Here is a 23,065-nt window from a genome sequence, read left to right on the forward strand (position 1 = left end):
GACCCTGAGTCGGGCCGCGCTCGGATGGCGCGGCAGAGAGCGGCGCGGCCACTGGTCGTGAAGCGGCAGCAGAGCCAGCGGCCCGTGTCCCTCCTGTCCGGGGCGCGTCTCCGCGAGTTTCCTCAGTCTCGGCGACCCAGGGAGTCTCAGGCCGCCGTGGCTCGGGCCGGTCACGGCCTGGCGGCCGCGAGCAACACTCACTCACCCCTGTGGTCCTGGCGTAATTATTAGTCGTGCCCGGGGTCTGGTTTAAGCAGTGTGCCGAGGCCGCCCTGCCTACGCGTGCCGTGGACTGCGGGCCCACGGGCTGCTTCGGCGGCGACTCACCCGCAGGAGCGGCTCCTCAGACTCACCTGGAGCCCCTGCTCTAGGTGAGTAACAGCGGGGTCCACACCGTTACTCACCTTTTCAGCACCTCGTCTGTGCAGCTGCGGCCTGGGAGCCCGGGGCACAGGGCGTAGGATGCCGCCCCTGTGCTCGGGGAGCCCCTGGCGGGGTGCAGACAGCCCTGAAGCCAGACGCAGCTCACGGCGGCAGGAGCGGGCATGCGCACCCAGAGCGGGACGGGCCAGTGGGGAGTGGGCCGGCGGGCGGGCTAGCGGCGACTGCCCGGTGGACCCCGAGCACGGGCCACGTTCTGGGCAGGGCGCCCTGGGGGCACCCGCGGGAGGCTGCCACGCGAAGCAGCAGACCCACAGCCGTGCGGGCTGCGGGCCAGCTCGGGGTCTGTGGTCAGCTCCGGACTGTCCCTGGGTCTTTCTCTCGCTGCCCCCAGATCTTCCTCTGTGTGTTTACGAGCGAGCGAAACGGCGAGCTGGGGGCTGAGGGGTTGTGCAGCTTTGCCTTTGTAATTGCGTTGCGTACTTATCTCAGATTAATTGAGCTTATCACTGACAAGACTGTCTTCAGCCTTCCTGCGGGCGCCGGGACCCAGCTTCTTATCGCCGAGATTCCTTCGCCACATGTGACATCTCGGAGTGTGCTCGCTGGCCTGCAGAGCCTCGGAAAGAGCGTGGGCAGGGGAGTCCCTCGGGAGAGCTGGGAGACAGCGCGTCTCTCTCCTGCTCTTCCGTCAAGGGGCTTTTCCGGGGTGATGGGTGCGAAGCCGGCGTGAGCAGTGTTGGGGGGACGGCAATTGGCTTAGGGCGCGATGACCCTTGGGCCCTGACCAAACACGTGGACATGGGGGTGGCGGCCCTGCTGGCGATTCAGCGTCGGAGCGTTAGGAGGACTGTGCTGTTGACCTTGGTCTCACTGTTGACGTTGCCGTTAGGAACCGGAGTGACCTGCCGCCAGGTGCCATCGTCAGCGGACACTGCAGACCAGAAGGGGGCGGAGCCAGCCCGATGCGCACGCACCTGTGTGCATGCTTTACATGTGCACATTTTCCTTTAACACAGAAATTATAGGAGGCCGAGGGTCCGTCTTTAGTGGGCCCTGCTGGAAGGCAGAGAAGCAAGCACAAGCTTCTAATGTGCTTGAAGGGTTTAGATTTTTAGCAAGAAATGGCAGCAGCCCTTCTTTTAATTAAGTGCCGTGTGGCACTGGCTGCGGGATCAATGGCATTGAAGGGAAGCAGTGTAATTAGCCTGCCGAGTGACTAACAGGTGACGGGCCTTCTTCAGGGGGGTGGCGGGCCGCTAAGGACATGCGGGCGAGTTGACTGCCTTCCGTGCTGCAGACGTTGAAATGCCGGCTTTTCCTCGAACATTGTGGGTGTGTTTATTGATTTCCCATTAGTAGCAAATGGATAGAACTCTAATTCAGTCAGTTCTCTATTATTAGACATTTAGGTCATAACTTTTCAAAATACATAAATAATGCTGCAGTGGGTATCTTTCTGCCTGAATATTTGTCTGCGTTTTGGATTATTTCTGTGGGACAGATTCCCAGAGGTGAGGTGACGGGCTCCGAGGGGTGGGCATTTTTGTGAGGCCGGGGCGAGAGCCAGAGGCACGTCGTCGTGGTCACCTGCAGCCCTGCCGGCCGGAGGCGGCAGCGTTTGCTGAGTTCCGGTGGACCGGCGCCCACACCCGCAGGTTCCGTGGGCGTCACGGGCGGGGCCAGGGAGACCCCGAGCAGGGCCGCAGGCCTCCGCCAGGTGCGTAGCGGAGCCGCGTGGCCGGGGGCCTGCGGGAGCTCTCCTTGCCCTCCCGCCGGCTGCCCTCTGGGGGCCGGGCCGCTTCCAGACTCAAGTCTGAGCAGAGCCGTTCCGCGGCTCCGGGCTCGGCGAAGGCCGGCCCTCCCCTCCACAGCGGGCCCCCTTCCCAGGAGCGGGGTTCAAGAGCCTTTGGGAAATGCCTTCCCCGAGACGCGGACGTCGCTACTGAGGTAGCGTCACAACCCACACGATTCACCGCTGAGCGTGCGACACGGCAGCTTTGGCGCGTGTGGCAACGTGTCAGTGTCGAGGTGACCCTGAGCGCCGGGGAAGAAGCCGGGCACCTCTGCGCCGCCTGCCACTGCCCGGCCCTGCGCCCGGCCCCCCTCTGCGCCGCCCGCCGCTGCCCGGCCCTGCGCCCGGCCCCCCTCTGCGCCGCCCGCCACTGCCCGGCCCCGCGCCTGGCCCCCCTCTGCGCCGCCCGCCACTGCCCGGCCCCGCGCCTGGCCCCCCTCTGCGCCACCCGCCACTGCCCGGCCCCGCGCCTGGCCCCCCTCTGCGCCGCCCGCCACTGCCCAGCCCCGCCGCTGCCCGGCCCCGCGCCCGGGATCCGCCGCCGCCTGTGCCTTTGCCTCTGCTGGGCGTTTCGCACACACCGGAGCCACACAGCGTGCGGCCTGGCGGGCGGCACCTTTCACTCGGCTGGCGCGGCGTCCCGTGGCGTGGACCAGCCGCGCGGTGTCCGTGCGCTCGGACTGCTTCCAGGGACGCCACCGGGAGTGCAGCATGGGCCTGGTGTGGCCGAGTCGTCGCTTGTCGGGCCGAGCTGGCCGTGTCCAGCTGTCCAAAGGCGCCCCAGGCTTTGCATCGCCGCCAGCAGCGGGCGGGGCCCGGTTTCCAGGCCTGTCGTCCTCGCCTCCGGGTGCGTGGGGAGTGGCATCTCCCCCGGTCTGATGGCCCTGGCGGCTGATGGTTTTGAGTGCCGTCTCAGGTGCCGATTGGCTGGTGGTGCATCTTCTTCAAAGAAACATCTATTAAGACCCTTCGGCCCATTTTAATTGGGTCATTTGTCTTTCTATCGTTGATATCCAAGACTCCTGACATTTCGTACTGTCTGTGCTTTCTGGCTGGTTCCCGTGAGGACCAGGCTGGAGGTGGGGACAGCGGGGGAGCTGGCCCTGGGCTGGCAGGCGGCCGCTGGCATTGCCGCAGGAGTGCCTCGGCCGTCCCCACGCGAAGCTCTGCTGCGGGAGAGGCGGGGGCGAGCCCCGGCTGCGGCTGCCTTCCGGGGCCGGCCTGGCTGGGCGGGCTGTGGGGGCGCGGCGCATTGGGGGTGCGTCTTGGAAGAGGTGGCCTGGAACTTTCTAGATAGGAGGGCTGAGGAGAAGCAGGGCACCTACCGCAGAGGCAGGTGGCGTTATTTCCCTGGCATTGCTGACAAAGCAACTTATGTTTTAATAGGATCTGTTTTCCCCACTCTGAATGAATTCGACATGTTCACTGAGATAAATTCTAGAAAAAGGAAAAGTAAAGAAGAGGAAGAGAGGCTTCTATCTGTGATCTGAGAAAGTAACTGTATTAAAACTAGCAAAATCAAGCGAAACTAAAACAAATGACAGGAACAAAACGAAGTCACCAGAATCCTTTTCGAGGTGAATACACGCAGTAGCCGTTTTTCCCCGGTGCCGACACGGACAGCTTCCGGCAGCTTCTCTCGCTGAGGAAGATGCTTCCCGGGGCTTCGGTCTGCAGTGGGTGGGGGAGGGGCCGACGCGCCAGGTGACTTTCCTGGAGTACCTGCGGCCCGGCCGTGGGCACCCGACTCCGTGATTATGACGGGTTCTGCGGGCAGGGCGTGGGGGGCCGTGGGGTTCGGCGGGGGAGGTGGGTGTGAGTCATCTTTCTCTGGCGGCGGAGTCGCTGTTCCAAGCTGCCTTTTTTGGGTGAAGACACGTTTGAAAGCCGGTAGTACACTTAATTTTTAGAAGCGGGTTTGATCTCATTCGAGTGACTTAGCAGTTCGTCATAGCGCGGTGTCTGGAGTACAATGCGTCTCCGTTTTAATTTTTCACTCTCCGTAAAGCCTTCATCTTCCAGGCTTCTCAGCAGCCAGAGACCCGCCCCGCATCTTCTGGCCCTGGGTCCTCGCCTGGGGCCGCGGGCGACTGTGACCTTCCGCAGCTGAGAGGGCGGGAGGCCCCGGGGCCCCCAGCCCCGCCTTTTCCAGAACTCTGGGGAGCGCCAGAGCAGTGGGGCTGCTCCCCTTGGGTGAAGTGGCATCCTCAGATGCAGTCCCTGTCGGGGGTCAGCAGAGGCGGGGGAGGGGCTGTGGCAAAGCCCAGGAATGTCCCCCTGAACTGGCTGGGCTTCGATTAGAGCCCAGTAGTCACGTTCGCTAACTTTATACAAAATAAAGGCGCTGCTGTTATCTAGCCTCCTCCGGGTCCCTTCCCAAGGTCTCTCCAGGGTGTTCTCAAGTGTCATGGCCACTAGGCCTCCAGGCCGCCAAGCCTCCAGGCTGGCTCGGGTGCTCCGTGAGCCAGGCCCGTCGCCCCGCCCTTCGGCTCTGAGCGGCCTCCCCACCAGGCCCTTCCTGCTGGCGCCTGGGCCCCCGGCCGCGTCCAGAGCCCGCGCTGCCTCTCTGAGGTTCCATTTCTGGTGCCACGGTAGCACACGCTTCCCCGCCTGGAGGAAAAACCCTTTGGATGAAAGGAAACAGTCTGGGTAAAGAAGTCACGTCGCAAAAACTTCGTTACCTACAGCAGGCGGGGTCGTGGCGGGCAGAACCCAGCGCGCGTCAGACGCCACCCCGCGGCTGGCGGCCTGGCCGGTCCCGCCTGTCCTGCCTCTCGCTGCCGACACGTGGCTGCGCGGGGGGCGGGGACAGCGCTGGCTCCCAGGGAACCGGCCGGTGTCCCGTCCCTGGTCCCTGCACGTCACCCCCGGGGCTGTCACCGAACCCCGTGGCCGCGAAGGCCCCTCGCGGCGCTTCGTGTTTCTAGACGCTGCTAATCCCGCCGTCCTCGCGGCCCTGCAGGCTCAGCTCCTCCCTCCCCGCCCTCCCCGCGGGGCTGATGTCACGGTTCTGGGAAAGGAGATTTGTCATTCGTTCTGAGTAACTGGGTCACGGCCTCGCCATCGTGCTGCCCGGTGTCCCTTTCGGAGGGACGGCTTGGGCGTCCGCGCGTGGGCGTGGCCTCCTTCCGGCCCCCGCCCTGCCCGGCAGCTTCCCCGCCGTCCCTTTGCAGGCAGTAGCGTCTGGCCTCGGCCACGCCGCTGGGCCAGCGCCCACTCTGCCTCCCGCTGTCCCTCGCTGCGATTTCCATGGCCGTTTCCCCTCGGCCCCCGGCCCCGTCCTCAGTGTCGTTCCTCTGCCGTCGCGCTGTCGAGGTTTAGGGCGGGGAGCTCAGTCGGCCGGGTTTCAAGGGGGCATCGAGGCACCCCGGGGACTCTTTTCTGATGCCCCCTTCTTCAGGGAAGACAAACTCTACGCGCCCTCTGTCACCTGGCTCCTTTCCCGAGCAGCGCCCTAACACGTGCTCGCGCCCTCGGAGCGTTCCCTCCCGGCACCCCGGCCGCGCGCCCTCCGGGGCCAGCCCCGCCCAGGTCGGTGGGCAGCGTCGCCGGCATGCACGGGCCGGGCGGCCGGGCGGGCCAGCGCGTGTGGCGGACGCAGCGTTAGGGACGGTGTCAGCGGCGGGGGCCCCAGAGGCGGCTTACGCAGAGGGGGCGAAGCGTGGCGGCTGACGAGGCCCCTCTGCACCGTGGCCCGTGGGCTTGGGACACGTGCTCGCGCCGCAGACCCGCCCCCGCCGCCGGGCTCGTGGATGTGCACGCAGCCCTGGTTTCCAGCGTCTCTCCCGGGTTGTGCTGCGGTAGGAGTTTGAAAGAACCAGAATCAAAGCCAGCTAGAGATGAAGTATTAGAAAAAATTTTAAATTATAGGTTGATTTTTCTGTTATTCCTGGCTTTTCTGGAAAAAAGGGTGCATATCATTTGTGAGTCCCTTGTAGACACGTTTTGTGACGGATTTCTGGCTCGGGGAGGGAGAGCGAGCCCCGGCGGCGTGTGGTGCTGTGGGGTCCACAGAGCGTCGGGGTGCAGAGCGGAGTCACATCCTCAGCGGCGTGAGGTGCTGCGGGGTCCACAGAGCGAGCATGGGGCGCAGAGGGGGTCACATCCTCACATCTGTCTCATGTGCCGCAGTCACAAAGGCTTTCCCGTGTGCCGTCTCTTTGTTCCTTGCGGAAGCTCTGTGGCTTAGGCGAGGCAGGCGTTTTTATTTGTTCCGTGTTGCAGAGGAGGGAACGCGCTCCAGAGAGGCCCAGGGGGCCGTCCGAGGCCACGCCGACCGCCACGGGCTGTGCTGGGCCGTGAGCCCGCCGCCAGCCTCTGTTCGTCCACGCCGTGCGTCCGCTTTGCTTGCCGTGGCGTGGAGTGTCTGCTGCGGCAGTTTGCCCCGGGGCGACGCGGTCGGGAGGTTCGGCCTGCAGAGGACAGAGGCGCGCGCGGCTGCGGTATCGCCGTCGTGAACACGTGCCCAGATTCTCCTTTTCCGAAAGCATATCCACTGTTGTCTAGAAGGAAGAACTATTATTTATTTCTCATTTATTTTCTTCTTATTGAAGTTTTGCTTACATTTTAGCTTTCTCTCTAAGAGGACCAGCGAATTTGCAGTCTTTCTCCAAGAAGTACGTGGACAGAAAGCTGAGAGCTTTAGACACAGACTCAGGCAGTTGAAATAAAAGGGTAGGAAAAGATGCAATGCAAACACTAATCACGAGAAAACTCATTTGTTTATAATAACGTCAGGAAAAAAACAAACATCGAGACAAAGAGTTTTATGAGACAAAGTGGGATGTTTCATAATGATAACAGGTTCAACTCATTAAGCAGACAACATCTTTCTGAAATGCGTGTGCACCTAGTAACGCGGGTTCACGATGCGCGGAGCAGACGTTGACAGGTTCGCAGTCAGAGGCAGACATTTTAGCGCCCCTCCCTGAGTAGCTAATAAAATATGTGTATTTAAAAATGGTAAAGCTACGAAGGGTATGAACAGTGCCGTCAGCCAGCTGGATCTAGTTGACTTATGGAATACCACATCCACCCACGGAAGGATGCACGTTCATTTCAGGGACACACGGCATGTTCCCCACGTAGACCACGTGCTCTGCCACAATATCAGAGGATTGAAATGACACCAAGTGCATCCGACCAAACGCTATACATTAGAAGTCCGTCTAAGATCAGATGTCCAGGAAATCCTCAAATATTTGGAAATCTATTGACATACTTCTAAGTAACGCATAGATCAAAGAAATCACTTAAGAGAATCAGAAAATATTTCGAACTGAATAAAAATGACAAGACATATCAAAGTTTATGATGCCATCAAAACAGCACTTGGAGGAAAATTCATACCTTTAAAAGCCTATCTTAGAAAAAAATTAAAACTTCACATCAGTGCTCAAAACTTCTACTTTAAGAAGCTAGGAAGAGAGGAGGAAACTAAACTACGCGAAAGAAGGGGAGTGAGGGTGGAAATCAAGGCGAGAGTCCGCAACACCGGAACTTTATTTTTTGTAAAGATCAACAAAAAGGTCAGTTAGACTTGATCAGTGGAAGCAAAGACACAAATTACCAGAACCAGAGATGAAGGAGGAGAGTCCGTGGCCACGCCAGCCGGAACGTGCCCGATCTTGTCTGATCTCGGAAGCTAAGCAGGGTCGAGCCTGGTTAGTACTTGGGTGGGAGACCACCTGGGACGACCAGGTGCTGTAGGTGTTTAAAAAAAAAAAAAGGAACAAATGAGGAGACATCACTATAGATCCCACAGACATCGAAAGATAATCGGGGGGCATTACTTACAACTTTATGCCAATAAGTTCAAGAACTTACGTGAAATAGGCATGTTCCTTGAAAGACAGGACCTGATAAAGCTGATACAAGAGGAAACAGACAACTTTCATATCCCCGTATCAACTTAAAGAGGAAACTTTTAATAACCCTTGGCTCGAGGAAAGCATCAGGGTCCAGCGACTTTATCGGTGGCCTCTATCAAACGGTCAGGGAAGGACTAACACCCACTCTCACGAGCCCTTTCAGAAAAACGAGAAGACACTCGTCAGTTTGTTTAACGGGAACATGACCCTGGTACCAGAAACCTTGCAAAGACATCGTACGAAAAAGAAATGAGAGATGAGTCTCCCTGATGAAAATAGACAAAAAACTCTTTTAAAGCGCATTGGCAAGTTGACTTTTGCTCGGACCCGTGAAGGGTTAATTGCCAGAGGAATCGCTCTCCTGAGCAAAGACCTGGAAGCTGGACCGAGTGTGCGAAGCAGCTGCTCTCGGGCTGGGCTGCAGGCAGGACACAGAGAAGGGGCTCAGCATCTGGCCTTCGCCTTTGCTCGCAGTCCGTGGGGGACGGTTTCCAGGCCGCAGCCCGGGGAGGGCCCTGAGCCCGGCCGGGCAGGACGCGGGGGCCAGCGTGCGGGGGAGGTGACTCGGGGACCTCTGCGGAGGCGCAGGGGGGGTTGTGCACGGGGCGGGGGTGGCGGGGACCCTCTGAGTGCCGTCCTGGTGATGGCTTCCCCGCCGGGACTCGCCCACGCGCATGGCCGCGTGTGCCTTGGGAGATGCCCCTGGGGAGTAGGTGTCTTCGAGGGACGGTACTGCTCAGACGTCACACACCTTTGGCATTGGATCCGCCAGCACTACCCAGACTACACGCTCACCAGGCGTTAAGAGTGGCAGCCAGCTGAAAGTCTCGTCCGCATTGGGCGCTGTTCATTGAAAATTTCATCCAATTTGTGACAGATTTCCCTCTTTAGTTTGTAGTTCTTTGGTCACCATTGAGGTCACATGTCTGTTTTTGTATGTTTGTTTGCCATTTCTAGATCCTTCCCTGTGGATTTCCATTTTCCTGCAAGTTGATTTATCTTGCTTTTATATGGGCCCTTTCTATATTAGTAACATAGAAATATGGTTTTTTTAAAAGTTACATATTGCATGTATTTTTCAAGTCTGTCATAATAGTGCTTTTCACTGTATGGTTATTTCAGACTTTTATATAGCAAATTTGTGAATCTTCTTATTTATAATTTTTGAGTTTGTGTCCTGCTTCGAAGTCCTTCCCCCTTCTGAAAATAGCAGAACTTTCTCCTGTGTTTTCCTGCAGTATTTCTCTCTCTCTCTCTCTCTCTCTCTCTCTCTCTCTCTCTCTCTCTCTCTCTCACACACACACACACACACACACGGCACACGGAGTGGGCGGGGGGCGGGGGAGGGCTGTGCCCTTCGAGTCCTCCGTGTCCCAGACGCCTCTTTGGTCATCGCTCTTCCGCCGCCGCCGTCCTGGCCACCATCACCTCTGCAGCGGGCTCTGTGCGCGGAGTGGTCTCCCCGCGGCCAGCCGGGCCCCTCCGCACACGCGGTCAGGCTTGGCACGGGCCGGCCTGTCTGCCCCTCAGCGGCGGGTCTCGTCTCGGCCGTCGTCCCCACGGAAGGCGGCGTCACGAGGTCCGGCTCCCCGTGTAGTTCCGTCGCGCCTCTGTGTCTTCCGAGTGCGCTTGCCGTGCCCCTGGGTCAGAGGGGCGTTCCCTGAGCAGGCGGGGGGCTGATCCCTTTCGTCCGTCCCCCAGGGGCACAGGAGGTGCGCCCATGGCATCCTCTATTTACTTATTTTTTGCCGGTAGAGAAAAGCTGTCGATTTCTCAATGTTCTTGAATCTGGCCCTCTTGCCGAGCTCAGGACCCCGGTTCCTGCCGTCTCCTGGTTCTGCCACCTCTTTGGGCTGGCCTCACCTTTGGCTGGTCAGGCGCTGGGTGGCGGCAGCGGGCCCTAGCTTCCCTTCCGCCCCCGAGGGTCGCCTTCCAGAGCTTCCCCGAGGGTGGGGCGGTCTTCCTCAGATGCCCCCAGGCTTGCTCCGCTCAGTGGCTCTGCCGAGGGTCCCAGGCCCATTGCCTGATCAGCCACTGCCGAGGGCAGGGCTTGGCTCTAGACCCGCCAGGTGGCCCCAGCCTTACCCTAGGGAGGGGGCCCAGCCCCAGAAAGGCGGGGGGGGGGCCAGGGCCCTCTGTCAGCATGACCTGCGGGGTCCCCTCCGCCCGCTGCAGCTCCCCGGCGGGGACCCCGCGCTGTGCGCCCACCCGTCTCCGATGGCTGCTTCCGCTTCAGTCCGCAGCGTTTTGTTTTGGACCTTTTTGTCCGTCTTCACGAGTGAGATTTGTCCATGTTACAAAAACCTACTTAATAATGGAAGGTAAAGGAGTGGAGAGACCCTGGGCTGTGAAGGCCGCGTCCCTGTCACCTGGTCACGCGCCCTGCCCGCTCTGAGCCGGTTCCTCTTTACACAGTAGGACCACAGCCCTGATTAAGTCGAGCAGTTTTGAGGACCCAATGGGGTACGTATAAAAGCCCCCTTTACACAGGCGAGCCTGCACAGAGTCAGAACGTCATCTCCTGTGCGTCCGAGACCCCGTCTGCGAGTTCCTTCCTCGAGGGGACGGGGTCAGAGTGCGTTGGCAGGGGCCTTCCCTGGCGGCTTCGTCATAAGCCATCTGCAGAGAGCCGGCTCCCGCAGCCGGAGCGGCGCCGGGCACGTGGTCGGCGAACGCCACGCTGTGCTCCCGCTTTTCGTGGCGTCCTCAGGGAACTGGGCGGGATTCGATCTTTTCTGAGATTTCTGTGAAACGCGAGTTACTGCTGGAACTCTTGCCCAACTGTTCTTATTTTACTTAGACTTTAGTAATTGGAGGAAGATTAGTCGTCAGGACTTTGTATTTTGCTGATTATGCTACCCAAGTTTCCTCTTTAATCATTTCTTTTATTCTAGTATTAATCATTAGCTTCGCAATGTTAGCAGAACCTGATGGTGGATTCTTAAAGAGAGGAAATCATCTTTCTGAGTGTTGACATAACTGCACATTGAAATGCAGTTCCTCGCCACTCGGAGCATGTGGATGGGGTGCTCGAGGAGACAGAATCGAGGGGCCCCCGTCCTTGTCCGTCCGTCCCCCGCTGTGGCGGCGTCGTGCCCTCAGGACGCCGGGCCCCCTCTGCGAGCCTCTGCCCTTCAGGCGTTTGCCAGGCAGTGGTGACGTGCGTTCCTCTACCTCGAAGACTCTGTTGGCCTCTGTGTGCGTAATCGCAGCCCTGCCCCGAGCCGCGGACGCGCAGGCTTATTACCTCCACGACGTAGTCTCGTTGAAAATCATAGGTGTTCGTAAACAGTAAATGGAGGGAGTGAGGCAGGGTGAAAGGAAGGAGAGGAGGAAGGAAAGAGAGCGAGCCTCACTGAGGTGCCGCGTCGGGCCAGAAGCATGTGGGAGAGAGACGGGGAGGGCGCGGGGCGGGAGCACGGGACACGGGGGGCCCCGGCATCCTCGGCCCTCCCCCGCGCGGGGGGCCCCGGCATCCTCGGCCCTCGCCCGCCCCCGGGGGACACTTGGGAGACATTTAGCAAATCCGTCCTCTGCAAGACGTGCGTGTAAACAGGCGGCGGCAGCGTCGTCGGAACCGAGCCGCGGCTGCTCCTGGACGCTGAGCACGGTTCGTGCCTGCTGCCTCCTCCTCATGCAGGTGTTTTCCGGAGCCGCCGCCTGCTCGCCGCCCCGATAATGTTGATGGGAGGCGCCGAGGCACTGGGCACGTTGGCCAGCGGTGTGTAAACCCTGTCTTCCCTCTCTTTTTTGCCGACAGAGGAGTTACGGAAGCTGAGCTGGTCTGGAATCCCCAAGGCGGTCCGTCCGATCACGTGGAAGCTGCTCTCAGTAAGTCTCCTCGCGGGGCCTGCTCGTGGGCATGCTTCCTCCTGTGAGGGCGGGTCCCCGCACCCGGCCCCGGTGCGACCTGTCGGCCGCCGCCCAGACACCTGACGCAGGCCTCTGCCCGGGCCCATGTGACGTTTCCCGCCCTTTGCTTAATTTCGAGCTTGGTCTGACAAGGCTGGCAGGAAATGACGAGGGGCAGCCGTTTATGACAGCTGGTTCTCTTGCTTCGATTTCATTTTTAAAGCAAATCTTTGTAATATTTTCAAACCCGAGATACAGAGAGGTTCCAGCGTAGAAGATTACTTGACGTCTGGGGAATCCACGATGGGGATATGTTTGACCATTAAAAAAATATATATTAGTATTGATGTTAGAAGAACAAACTGATGTGAAAAGCTGTTTGTGTCTCTGATGGAAGGTGGGGTTCCGACCCCCTGCCACTGACCTGCCCCCCAGCTGCCCTCCTGGAGCCCAGCTGGAGGAGGTGGCGGGCGCTGGGCAGCCTGTGCTTGGCTGGGATCCGCCCTGGGCGTGAGCCTGGCCCCCTGAGAGTCTCAGGATCGTTCATGGACAGCTTTGTTCTCTTTTCTTTTTTTTATTATTTTTGGACCCGAGCCAATAGGGAGCTCTAAGTGTGTGCTCTAAATTGGGTCTGACTTTCAGTATTTAAAAGACTCTTTCTCACTAATGAGTCTTAATAAATGTGCAGCTTAGTACTCGTAATCCTAAATGCAGATGCAGTTCCGAACAGCGAATATTTATTGATTAAATAGTCTCTGGCAATTAAAACTAGACCTGCCGGAAATGCTTATATTTTTGTTTGGCTTTTTGAGTGTTTGTGTGCAGTTCTCCAGATGTCCTCCGAGACGGGCTACGCGCTGCTCAGGTGGACTCGGGCGGAAGGTCCCATGGCCTCAGGGCCTCTCGTGGCCCTGCCGTGTGTGGGGACGGGGGGCGGGGGGCGGGGGCGTCGGGGGGCGGCTTCCTCCTCTCCTCCCCTTCACTCCCCAGCCTCTGCGGGCCACAGTTTCGGTCCCCTCCGTGTGCTGCCCAGCGACCGACTTGGGAAATCGGCCGCCTGGGGTTCAGCGGACAGAGGAGCAGAAGCGGTAGATGCCGGAGGCGCCCCTCTGTGGGCCCCGTGGGAGGGGGTGGCGGCGGGCAGAGCCCGTGAGCGCGTGCGCTGGGAAGGCCCGGGCAGGACAGTGCGGGCCCTCGCCCGCTCGCAGGGGACTTGGACACCAGCCCGCCGGTGGGGGGGTCGGGGCTGGTCGGGGGTGCAGTGCAGAGGGGACGCGGCTGGGAGCTGGAGGTGAGCGGGGAGCTGCCGGGCGGGAGGAGCCAGGCGGGAGGTGGGGGAGGGACTCAGGACAGGGGCCGCTCTGGCTCTTCCCGAGGCCTAGGGCGACAGACGAGTAAGCAGGTGCAGGGTCAGCGGGCACAGCCACCCTCCTGGAGGGGATGGCAGGAGGGGCGGGCGTTGCCAGGGCGGGGCACACTCCTGCGGGGGGCGGGGGCAGGTGGCACCTTCCGTGGCGTCTGGAGGGTGTGTCCATGCTCCCTGGGTGGAGGGCATGCGGCGCGTGTGGCCGGGAGCAGCGGGTGGGTGGACAGGAGGCAGGGCCCGGGTGACCAGCGGGCGAGGCAGGGGTAGGGAGGGCGGTCCCGGGGGGCGGGGGGGGGGGCGGTACTGTGTCCCGAGGATGTGAGTGGGGAGTGATGAGGCTGAGTTTCTGGAAGAGCAGCGCCAGGAGCCCCCCAAAGCCCCCTCGCTTGGTTCACACACTCATGCGGTCAGTGTGCTGAGCACCGCCTGTGTCTGATGCGGTCATCGGGGGTGGGGGGGTAGGGGAGTGGGGTGGGAGATGCAGCTGAGGGGCAAAGGGCCCGCCCTGCCCCGCCTTGCCCCGCCCTGCCCGGTCCTGTCCTATCCTGCCCCGCCCCGCCCCGCCCTGCCCCGCCCGGGCCTGCAGACAAGAGCGGTCGCTGCCCTTCTCTGCCCTCCGCAGGCCGCCCCAGGTCTCTCTGCTCCCTGCAGAGTGCTGTTCTTAATTAATGAGTAAAACATGCCACTTTAATGAAAAAAGGTGAGGAACATGGCACTTGTCAGTTATGGAGAACTAACGTGTGCTCTAGTCTAGGACATACCCTAAACTGCCATCAGCACCGCTTAACATTCGGGTTTCATGAGAGCATGGCAATGACGTCTCGGAAATTAATGCCGTGGAAAGTCGTACTTTTGAAATAACAATCCCAGACACACAGAACACAACCCAGTGAAACGTTTAGCGTTTACGCTTGGCAGGGGGACGGCTGAGGACGAGGGGCTCCGGCTCGCTTGCGGGGGTGGGCCGCAGGGCCCCGTGGTGGGGGCGACCCGACGCTCGTGTCCCTGGGACAGCTCCGGGTGAGTCGCGCACCGTCGTTTCACATTTACGGTTAGTGTTTTCGCGGCATGCTGATGCAGCGATCGAGTCTCTGTAGCTCTGTCGTTTAACGTTCACTGCGTGTGTGGATGTGCTTCATTCGCATAATTCCTGGTCTTGCTCGATTATCCGAAGGCCTCAGCTTGCACACGTGTGTGTGTTTTCCCTCGGGAACGGGGTGTCAGGAGGGTGTGTGTGTGTGTTTGCCTGTGTTCCCATGGCGACATACTCGCCTTTTGGGATTCGTCTCGCTAAGTTAGAACTCGGGGTGTAGGGAGCGTGTCTGAGCACGTCCACGTTCGTTCGTTCAGCACCCTTCGGTGCCGCGGCATGCGGTCGGAGTAAGGCCGGCCTCCCATGCCCGGCGCGTACCCCTGGGGGCCCCACCCCTCCACTGTCCCCCACCGCGGTGCCCCGGCCCTGCCTCCTCCGTGCCGTGGGGCGGCCTTGGCCGGGCCGTTTGCTGTCCCCCGTCCACCTCCGTCTCCTCCGTCGAAACCAAGCCACGTGGAGCCGCACGCCAGATACTCCTCCCAGTCCCGCGCAGACGGCTCCCCCCGGGCCCCCACGGCCTGGCCTCCTCCCCTTGGGCGGGTGCTCACGGAGCCTCTGGGGCGTGCTCACAGCATCTCGAGCCCTTGGGGGGACACCTGTGAGCAAAGGGGTGGAGGTCGGGCCCTAACGGCGCTTGCACCCCGGAGGGAGGAGGCACGGTGCGCTTCGTAGGTCCCGTTCACAGCGTCTTCCAAGGTGACGAGAGCCACAGAAAGGAATCGAGCAGGCGGGGGGCTGTGCGGGCGGTCAGGGAGGCGACAGCGGGGCAGGGGCCCGGGCGGCCCTGCGGCTGTCTCGGGGGCGCTTCCCAGTCTTGCTCGTTGTTCGAGGAGGAGAGATCTTTGTGCCCTCGGGACGGGGGCCGAGCAGACGCCCCACGAGCCTGGCGGGGCGACAAACAGGAAGCACCGTTGCTCGGGCCCCGCGGAGAGCGGGAGGCGCGCTGTGTCCGCCCGTGCGCACGGCCTGGACGCGGACGCCAGGCCGCGAGGGTCACAGGTGGCGACGGCCCCCCGGCCGCGGCTCCCGCGGGCTCTGTCCTGCTGTCCCCCCGGTGGCCTGGCAGGGCCGTGTGGGCGCGCACGGCCGGGCCCCATCAGCTCCGCGTCCACAGCAGGCTGCCAGGGCCGTGGTTTTCTGGACTCTGGTCCGGGGCTGGGGGCCGCGAGCCACAGGCAGAGGGAGCAGGGAGAGCGGGGGGCGGCCCTGAGGGAGGTGCAGGCGGGGGCCTGGGGTGGGGGGGGGCAGGACAGGGCCTCTGGGGACGACTCGGAGGGCAACTCTCCAGGAGACGACGGAGACCGGAAGTCCCCTGGCCACAGCAGGCGTGGTCTGGGCCAGGCCCGGACACTCACCTCTGAAGCCGGCTCCGACCCAGTGAAGGAGCACCTCCCGCCCGGTGGGACCAGCGCCCGCCGGGTCTTCGAGCCCATGTGCAGGGCCGCGGGCGCTGGCCGGAGGGGCTCCCGGAAGGAGGGGCGCTGGCAGGGGAGGCGCTGGGGGGGTGGGGGGGTGCTGGCCGGAAGGCCCTGGTGTGTGGGAGTGGGGTGGGGGGCTGGGTAGTCGCAGGCACGCGGGGCTCAGTGGGGCGTCCGGGTGTGTCTGCCGCTGTTGGAACAAGGGCACGGCCGCTGTTCGCGGTACCGGCAGCCTCAGTTGGCCAGAAAGCAGAGGCGGGCGGGGCCGGCAGCCGCCGCTCTCCTCCGGACAGGGACCCGGCCCGCCTGGCTCGGGCGTGGGCTCTGCCGGCTGGGCCGCTCCGGCCAGCGCGCCCCTTTCCAGCGCTTTGTCGTCGCTCGAACGCGTTTTCCCGCGGGCATCCCGTGCACGGCCCCTTCTCGCAGGCAGGGAAGGCGGAGGGCCCTGGGGTCTGTGACGAGGCCATTGGGCTGCGAGCTGCTTCACCTCGGGCGGGTTGCCGGGCAGCAAGGCACCCCGAACCCCGGAGGGGCCCGTGGGCCTCGGAGCTGAGGATTCGCTGGGAGGGGTCTTCGTCGGGGAGGAAGCAGACGGGCCCCGCCGCATGTCTGAGGGTTCCCGACAGGGGGGCGTGGTCAGCGTCCAGCGGCGGGACCATGGGCGGTCACCCAGGCCGCCCGGGTCACCCACGGGGAGAGGCCGGTGTAAAGACACGGGGGCAGAAGCCCGTGTGCGGGAGGGCCGCGTGGCCCTCGGGGCCGCACAGCTTTGCCGCAAAGGGCTGGGCGGGCGGCGGTGTCTCCGCACCCGCGTGGCGGGGCACGCGGCCGGTGTCGCGGCCACACAGAGGCCGGCCGCATCCCGACAAGGTTCATTTGCAAGGCGGGCGGCGGTGCGCAGCTTGCTGACCGTTCGCTCAGACCGTGATGGCGGCAGGAATGCGGTCGCGGCTTCAGCGAGACGCCTGAGCGCGGGCCGCGGGACGACGGGCGCGAAGAGGGCCGGTCGTGACGGACTCGAGCGATCGGGCTCCGTTAACGTGGGGCCTCGTCTCCCACAAAGGGTGTTGGCAGCGGGAGAAAGGGCCCGCGGGGGCGGAGGGGACGGGTCCTGCACAGCAGGCTCAGTGCACGGCGTGTGGCAGGCGCCACGGGCCAGCGAGGAAACGCGGACCCGATGGAGGGGGCCTCGCCCGTGCGGCCCCCGGGTGTGAGGCTTTCGGCTCCGTCTCCCCGCGGAGCCTGCGCTAACCGCACGCCCCGCCTGTGTCTCTCTCGCCAGGGCTACCTTCCCGCCAACGCCGACCGCAGGCCGGCCACGCTCCAGAGAAAGCAGACAGAGTACTTCGCGTTCATCGAGCGCTACTACGACTCTCGGAACGACGAGGCCCACCAGGACACGTTCCGACAGGTGGGGCCCTTTTCCTTTCGCGTGGGTTCTCGGCGGGGCTTTGACTTGGCGCCGACCGGCGGGAGGACGTGTTTCATCGGCGCGTGCCCCGTCGGGGCGCCGACCGGTGTTCCCCAGGTGTGGAGGAGCCTGAAGGCAGGTGACCGGCCGGGGCGCGGCGTGCCCGGAGGTGCGGCAGGCCTCGCGCTTCGCGGCCTCCGCGGCCTCCATGGCCACGGCCTCGTGCCGCATGAGGCCCAGGCGGCTCGTGCCCCCTCGTGCTTCCGAGGCGCTTCGGTTTTCACATGACTCCGTGTCGCACGTCTCCTTCGGGGAACCCTACCTCTGGGCAAGGAGCGAGGCCCAGTTGGGGCTGTCCGCTGCTCTCGTCAGATGGCGCAGGCCTGTTTTGAAGCACTGTGGGCCGGCTCCCCGCCGCTCGAGAACCAGTTCCTTTAAGTAGGAGGGGTCCCCGGGCGTCCTCGCCACAGACGGGGCTCCGGCTGGCGTGGGCAGGTGGGGAGGGGCCGCTTGCTTTGCCTTCCAGGGCCGCCGCCTGCCCCTGGGCACACTGCTGCACGAGGCTCGTCCTCTGCCCCACCCCCGGGCCACCCCGGGCCACCCGGTTACTCTAGGAAATGGACTTGAGGCAGGTTGCGCTTGGATTTGGTTTCGGAAATTAATTAGCTGACCTGGTTAGTTTTCCCACACACTCCTGGTGGAGAATGTGTAAATTTGGTGCTGTTTTGAACATGCTTTTGATGTATTTTTATTCAAGAAGACTTCCAAAGGGCGACATTAGCACCTATCTGGAAGATTTACCAGGCCGCGTCTTGTTATGCATTTCTCAAGGAAAGTTCATTAAGAACGGCGGTGCGCATCTTGCTTCAGGTACCGTGGTAGGTGATGAGCACCTCCCATGGGATTGCGGTTTCCCCATGGACTTTTTGTGTCTGTGTAACCGGGAGAGGCGTGGCCTGGGGCAGCTTCCCCGTGCAAACCCCGCCCCGCGGAGGTGGAGCCTGTGCCGTCCTCTCCTGCCCCGCCGGGTCCGCACAGTTAGATCAGGGCGCAGCCAGCCAGGTTTGGGGCTTGGCCACCCTGGCGTCTCCCTGCTCCCACCGGCTCCGCGTGACCTGCGAACTGACCTGGCCGACCACCCGGCCTGAGGCATGCAGCCCGGGGCCCCCTCTGGGAGGCGGGGCCGGCGGGGCCATGGCCCCCTGCACTCTGGTTTCCGCGTCTGCTCTTGGAGAACATGGCAAGCCCAGGGCACACGGAGTTGGTGAGGGTCAGGGACGTACCGTGTGCCCTCCCCTCCCTGGGGTTCCGGGGACTGTCACGGGCTCCCCCTCGCCCTGTCCTTCTGCGGGGGCGGGACGGGCGGTTTGGAGGGGCACGCAGCCCCGAGCGTCCAGCCTTGCGGGGTGCCTCCTCCCCCACTGGATTTCCTCCCAGTGACACAGCGCACGGCAGGCTGTGGTCACGATGTGCACTGTCCTGTCTGTCCACACACGTGACAGGCAGCTCTCCTGTAAGACGGGCTGGCGTGGTGGCCTTGGGGTGCTGGGGACAGAGGTGTGTGGGTGAACGGGTCACCCTCGAGGGTGCCGTGGTGCAAGGGATGAGATCCGGCTGGTCTGTACCCCGCCCTTGGGCTGGACTGCCCCCCTTCCCTGCCTGGCGCCCACGTCTCCGTTGGCACACGTCGGGGTGCTTCGCGCGGAGGCTGCGGGCGCTGTCCTGGGCGCCGTCCCTGTCCGCCCCCGTCTCCCCCGTGCGGCCTCGTCGCCGTGCGCCCGCACGCCTCAGTGAGCGGGCCGCTGGCCGCCGTTGCAGTTCCCGCCCTGCGCAGGGTCCCCTCCCCCCGTGCCCGTGGCCACGGGGCCCCAGGTGCTCCCCGCCGGAGGGTTCACGGCAGGGACGACCCCGGTGGCCTCAGAAGCGGTTCCCGGCCCTGGAGCCGTGCGCCCAGGGCTGCGAGCCCGTCTCGCCTGACCTTCGTCCGCGCCCCTGGGGGGGTGTGGCGGACGCCTGGCCGACGAGGACGCCGAGCCCCAGAGCCTGTGACGCACCCGAGATCGCGGCGCCAGTGGGCACAGCGGGAAGGCCGCCCAGGTCATGCGCGCGGCCGGGATGCGGGGGCGAACCTGGACCGTGGGCGCCCTCTCGCCTTTAAAACGAGCAGGCCTGCCTCTGCGCTGTCTCCCGGGGCGATGGGGCAGGCGACAGTGCTGGCCGGTGCGGGGTGCTCCGGGGTGCGGGGGCCCGTGTGCCAGCCCGAGCCCTGAACGTGTGGTCGCCTGCTGCCCCCCGCGGGCGTGGTCCTCCGCCGTGTGTGTGGGGGGCTCTGTGTGGCTCTCCCGACAGGCAGAGGTTTCTAGATGCTGCCTGTGGAAAGCGCCCGGGGTCCCCCGAGGACTCTGCAGCAGAGGAGGATGTGGCATGCGTTCCGAGGAGAAGCTGTCACAGCTGAGAACTTGTACACTGTTCATGTACTCGAACTGCTCTTGAGCCAGAGGCTGGAAATCAATGTTTGCTAATTGCTATGGATTGTGTCACCAGCGAGCCGAGGGCCAGCTCAGGCCTCAGCACGCAGCCGCTGGGCACCGCAGGCCACTGGGCCTGCACCCGCTCCCAGGGGCCCCGGCGCGTGGGTGGTCCTGTCCTCAGAGAGCCCGCGCGGGCCCACAGCACATGTCGCTGTCACGGGTGCCGCCACCCTGACCCGGTGCCCGAAGCGGCGTGTCCCTCACCGTCTGTCCCTCTCTCCCCCGCAGATCCACATAGACATCCCCCGGATGAGCCCCGAGGCGCTGCTGCTGCAGCCCGGCGTGACGGAGGTAAGGGCCGGCGTCCGGGCGCCCCTCCGCTGCTGAGCTGGTCGGTGTGGTTGGGGCGCTTTACGCAGGAGCAGGTCTGGGGGTGGCCCGGCGGCCATAACCATCGGCCGGAGTCGCCCGGCGTCCGTGAGCCAGGTTCCCCTGCAGCGTCGGGGCGCGCGGGGGGCAGAGGTGACGTGCCGTGTGCGTGGGGTGTGGATGCGTGTGGCGCCTCCCTCCCGGGGCCCGGGCCCCCCGTGCCCGCCAGCTCATTGCCCGCAAGCGCTGGGGTCCGGGCCCCCCGTCCCCGCCAGCTCCTCACGCTGCCGCACTCGCCATTCCGCCCCTGGCGGGCGTCCTGGACTTGCAGGTCCCGTCTCTACCGCCGATGGCGGCAGACATCCCCACGCCTTTGCGGACTCCTGCGTTCCCTCTTTGGGGAAATGCTTGGTCCTGCCTTTGGCCCATTTTTCTTTTGCGGTGTCGGTCCGATTTTTTATTGGTTATTGATCTTTATACGTTAGAGATTCCGACTTTGCCAGTTTGCAGGTTGCACAGAGCTTCTCCTGCCCCCGGCTTGTTTCTCCCTGTCTCCTCGGCGGCCGTCGGCGATCAGAAGGTTCAGCGTGGGTGAAACGCACCGCTGACTTCTGGCGGGCCTCGGCGCGCCTCGCACAGCAGCCTTCCCTGCACGCGTGTCACGAAGCCGTCGCCCGGGTTTCCTCTGCATGCGCCGACACGTTGCCTTTCGCACCTGCAAGGGCCTCGTGCGCGGTCGGGGGGGGGCGCCGTCCGAGCCCCTCGTGCAGCGGCCCGGCGTGCCCCCCGCGTCGTGCGCGGCCCCGGCGTGCCCCCCGCGTCGTGCGCGGCCCCGGCGTGCCCCCCGCGTCGTGCGCGGCCCCGGCGTGCCCCCCGCGTCGTGCGCGGCCCCGGCGTGCCCCCCGCGTCGTGCGTGGCCCCGGCGTGCCCCCCGCGTCGTGCGCGGCCCCGGCGTGACCCTGCGTCCGCACTGCCACTTCCGGCGTGTGCCGTTCCCACGCGCACGCGGGTCTTGCCCTCGTACTTCCTGATTTGCCCCGGTATCCACGTCGCCGGCCCTTGACGCCGGGCCCTGCTCGTTAGTTCAGCCGGATCACGAGTTCTGACCCGTGCGGCCGGGGGGCGTCCGCACCCCGCCGCCTCCTCTTTGGAGCTGATCGTGTGGTCCCAGGCCTTGGAATCGGAGCTTCAAACGCCACAGTTTCGCTTTTAAAGTCTGACTCCTGGTCAGTATTGCGCGGAATCTATGGATGAATTTGGGAGAACTGGCATCTTTATGAAATTTAGCCTTCTATTTCATGAACATGCATGTTCCTCATTTTTAGGCCATTTTTAATGCCTTTCAACGAAGTTTTAAAATTTGCTCCGCGAAGGTACCGTGTGTGTTTTATTAGATTATTTTGTTGCCATTGCACATGGTGCCTCCTTAAGAATTGAATTTTTCGTGGGAAGTATTAGCTCTGCATCCCGATTGCTCCAGTAAACGTACTTTTAACCTTCGCCGTCCCGCGTCTGTGTGGTAAGCGCATTAAAAAAAGTCCAGAACCGTTCAAGCGAAAGCACGTTTGGACCCTGTGACCCAGAAGGAGAAAATCAGCTTTCCACAGGAGTGGCCGTTTCGAGGTGCTTCTCTTTGATTGTTCTCTTCAACAGTTGCCCTTATTGCATCTGGAAAATAAGGGACAACCTCATTTCTACTTATTTTTAAATGGAAAATAGAGTCTGTCACAAGTCCTTTGGCTTATTTCTGTGTTCTTCCTGCCACTTGACATGTTCTTCATAGAGCCGAGCTCACGGGCCTCTCCGTCTCTGAGGGGAGCCGGTCACCGCCAGTGGGCGTTGGTTGGCCCGCTCTGTGTGACATCTGGGGACCTCGGTCCCTTGGTCCGGAGCCCTGGCAGCGGGTCTCTGTCCTTCACGGCCGCCCCTCGGGGAAGTGCGGGTCTGTCCAGGCCCTGCCGGGCGGGGCAGTCCCGCCGCTGGGCAGACGGGCTCACAGGGGAGCCGGCGAGGGGGTGACTTGGGCACAGCTTTGTGCGGGGGACGTGAAGTGCTGAGTGAGGGGCTTTAGGGAGTGTAGAGACCTTGGTCTAGTGCTCGCCAGGAGGCGGAACGAAGGGGAAGTTTCTGCATCGCGGGGGTCAGGCTTGGGTGTACACCCCGCCGACGGCACGTGGCTTCCCAGGACGGGCCTCGCTCACCCTCCCCGGTGCTCGCCGTCAGCAGTGAGTCGGCCGCTCCTCTGTGCTCGGCTGTGGCCCCGTGCGTGGCCCAGGGCAGCTGCGTCCTGGCCTCGACTGACGGCCCTGGCCCTCTCCTCAGCTCTGCGGGGACGGAGCCTGGCTCCGTCTTGTGCCCCAGGCCCCTGCTTCCCTCGTGGCGAGCAAGTCGGGACACACGGGTGTCCTCCTGCGGGCGTCCCGCAGGCCCGTGGAAGTGAAGCCGGAGTCAGAGCGAGGCCAGCGTGGCGCAAGTCCCCTGTGTCCCTCCCCCGGCCTCGTCCCGGCCCCCGACAGCAACGGTTCTGCTGAGTCGGGCTCGGTCGTGCCCCTGCGTCTCCGCGCGGGTCTGTCGCGTGTGTTCGGGTGCATGCGCGGCTGGCTGCTCCTCACGTCGTTGAGCCGTCGGGGCCTGCGCCCCGCTCCCTGCCGGGGCCCGGGGGGCGGTGACCGAGCCCGCCTGGGCCCTGAGCGTCCGGGCCGGCTTCCTGCTCGCACTTCTGCTCGCGGCGGGGCGGGGTGCTGGGGCGGGGCCCCGGGCGCGTGCCGAGGCGGGGCGCCCCGGCGGGTTCGGGCCCGGGCGGGCGGCGGAGGGGCCGCCCCAGCCCGCTGGGCTGACCGGTGCTGAGCCGGCCGCTGGGGGCAGAGCGTCCACGGCGCTTTCAGCCCTCGCGTCCTCAGTGGGGGGCGAAGAAGTGTCTGGTCGCGGGCCCCTCCGCGTCCGCCTCCCTCCCGAGATGCTTGGGCCCCACGCTGCCCTCGTCTCGTTTGTCTGTTTCTCGGGGCCCGATCTGCAGGCAGGTCGCCGGCCCTGGGCGCC

The 23,065-nt window shown here is 63.4% G+C and overlaps 1 protein-coding gene and 1 pseudogene across 5 annotated transcripts in view; both read left to right on the top strand.

The window, feature by feature from the left end:
• TBC1D22A (TBC1 domain family member 22A) overlaps positions 1-23,065 on the top strand; it is a 167,989-nt gene that overhangs the window by 49,994 nt on the left and 94,930 nt on the right. For 3 of the 5 annotated variants that reach the window (XM_016126740.2, XM_036237691.1, XM_036237690.1), the window contains exons 5-7: positions 11,807-11,877; positions 17,058-17,186; positions 19,946-20,008. In XM_016126740.2, the coding sequence (XP_015982226.2) occupies positions 11,807-11,877; positions 17,058-17,186; positions 19,946-20,008 (263 nt within the window). The remainder of the gene's footprint in view (positions 1-11,806; positions 11,878-17,057; positions 17,187-19,945; positions 20,009-23,065) is intronic. The other 2 variants (XM_036237689.1, XM_036237692.1) reach the window with 2 other exon arrangements.
• On the top strand, positions 7,770-7,888 carry LOC118614261 (annotated as a pseudogene).

Source organism: Rousettus aegyptiacus, unplaced genomic scaffold (assembly GCF_014176215.1).
Source record: "Rousettus aegyptiacus isolate mRouAeg1 unplaced genomic scaffold, mRouAeg1.p scaffold_m13_p_2, whole genome shotgun sequence".
NCBI lineage: Eukaryota > Metazoa > Chordata > Mammalia > Chiroptera > Pteropodidae > Rousettus > Rousettus aegyptiacus.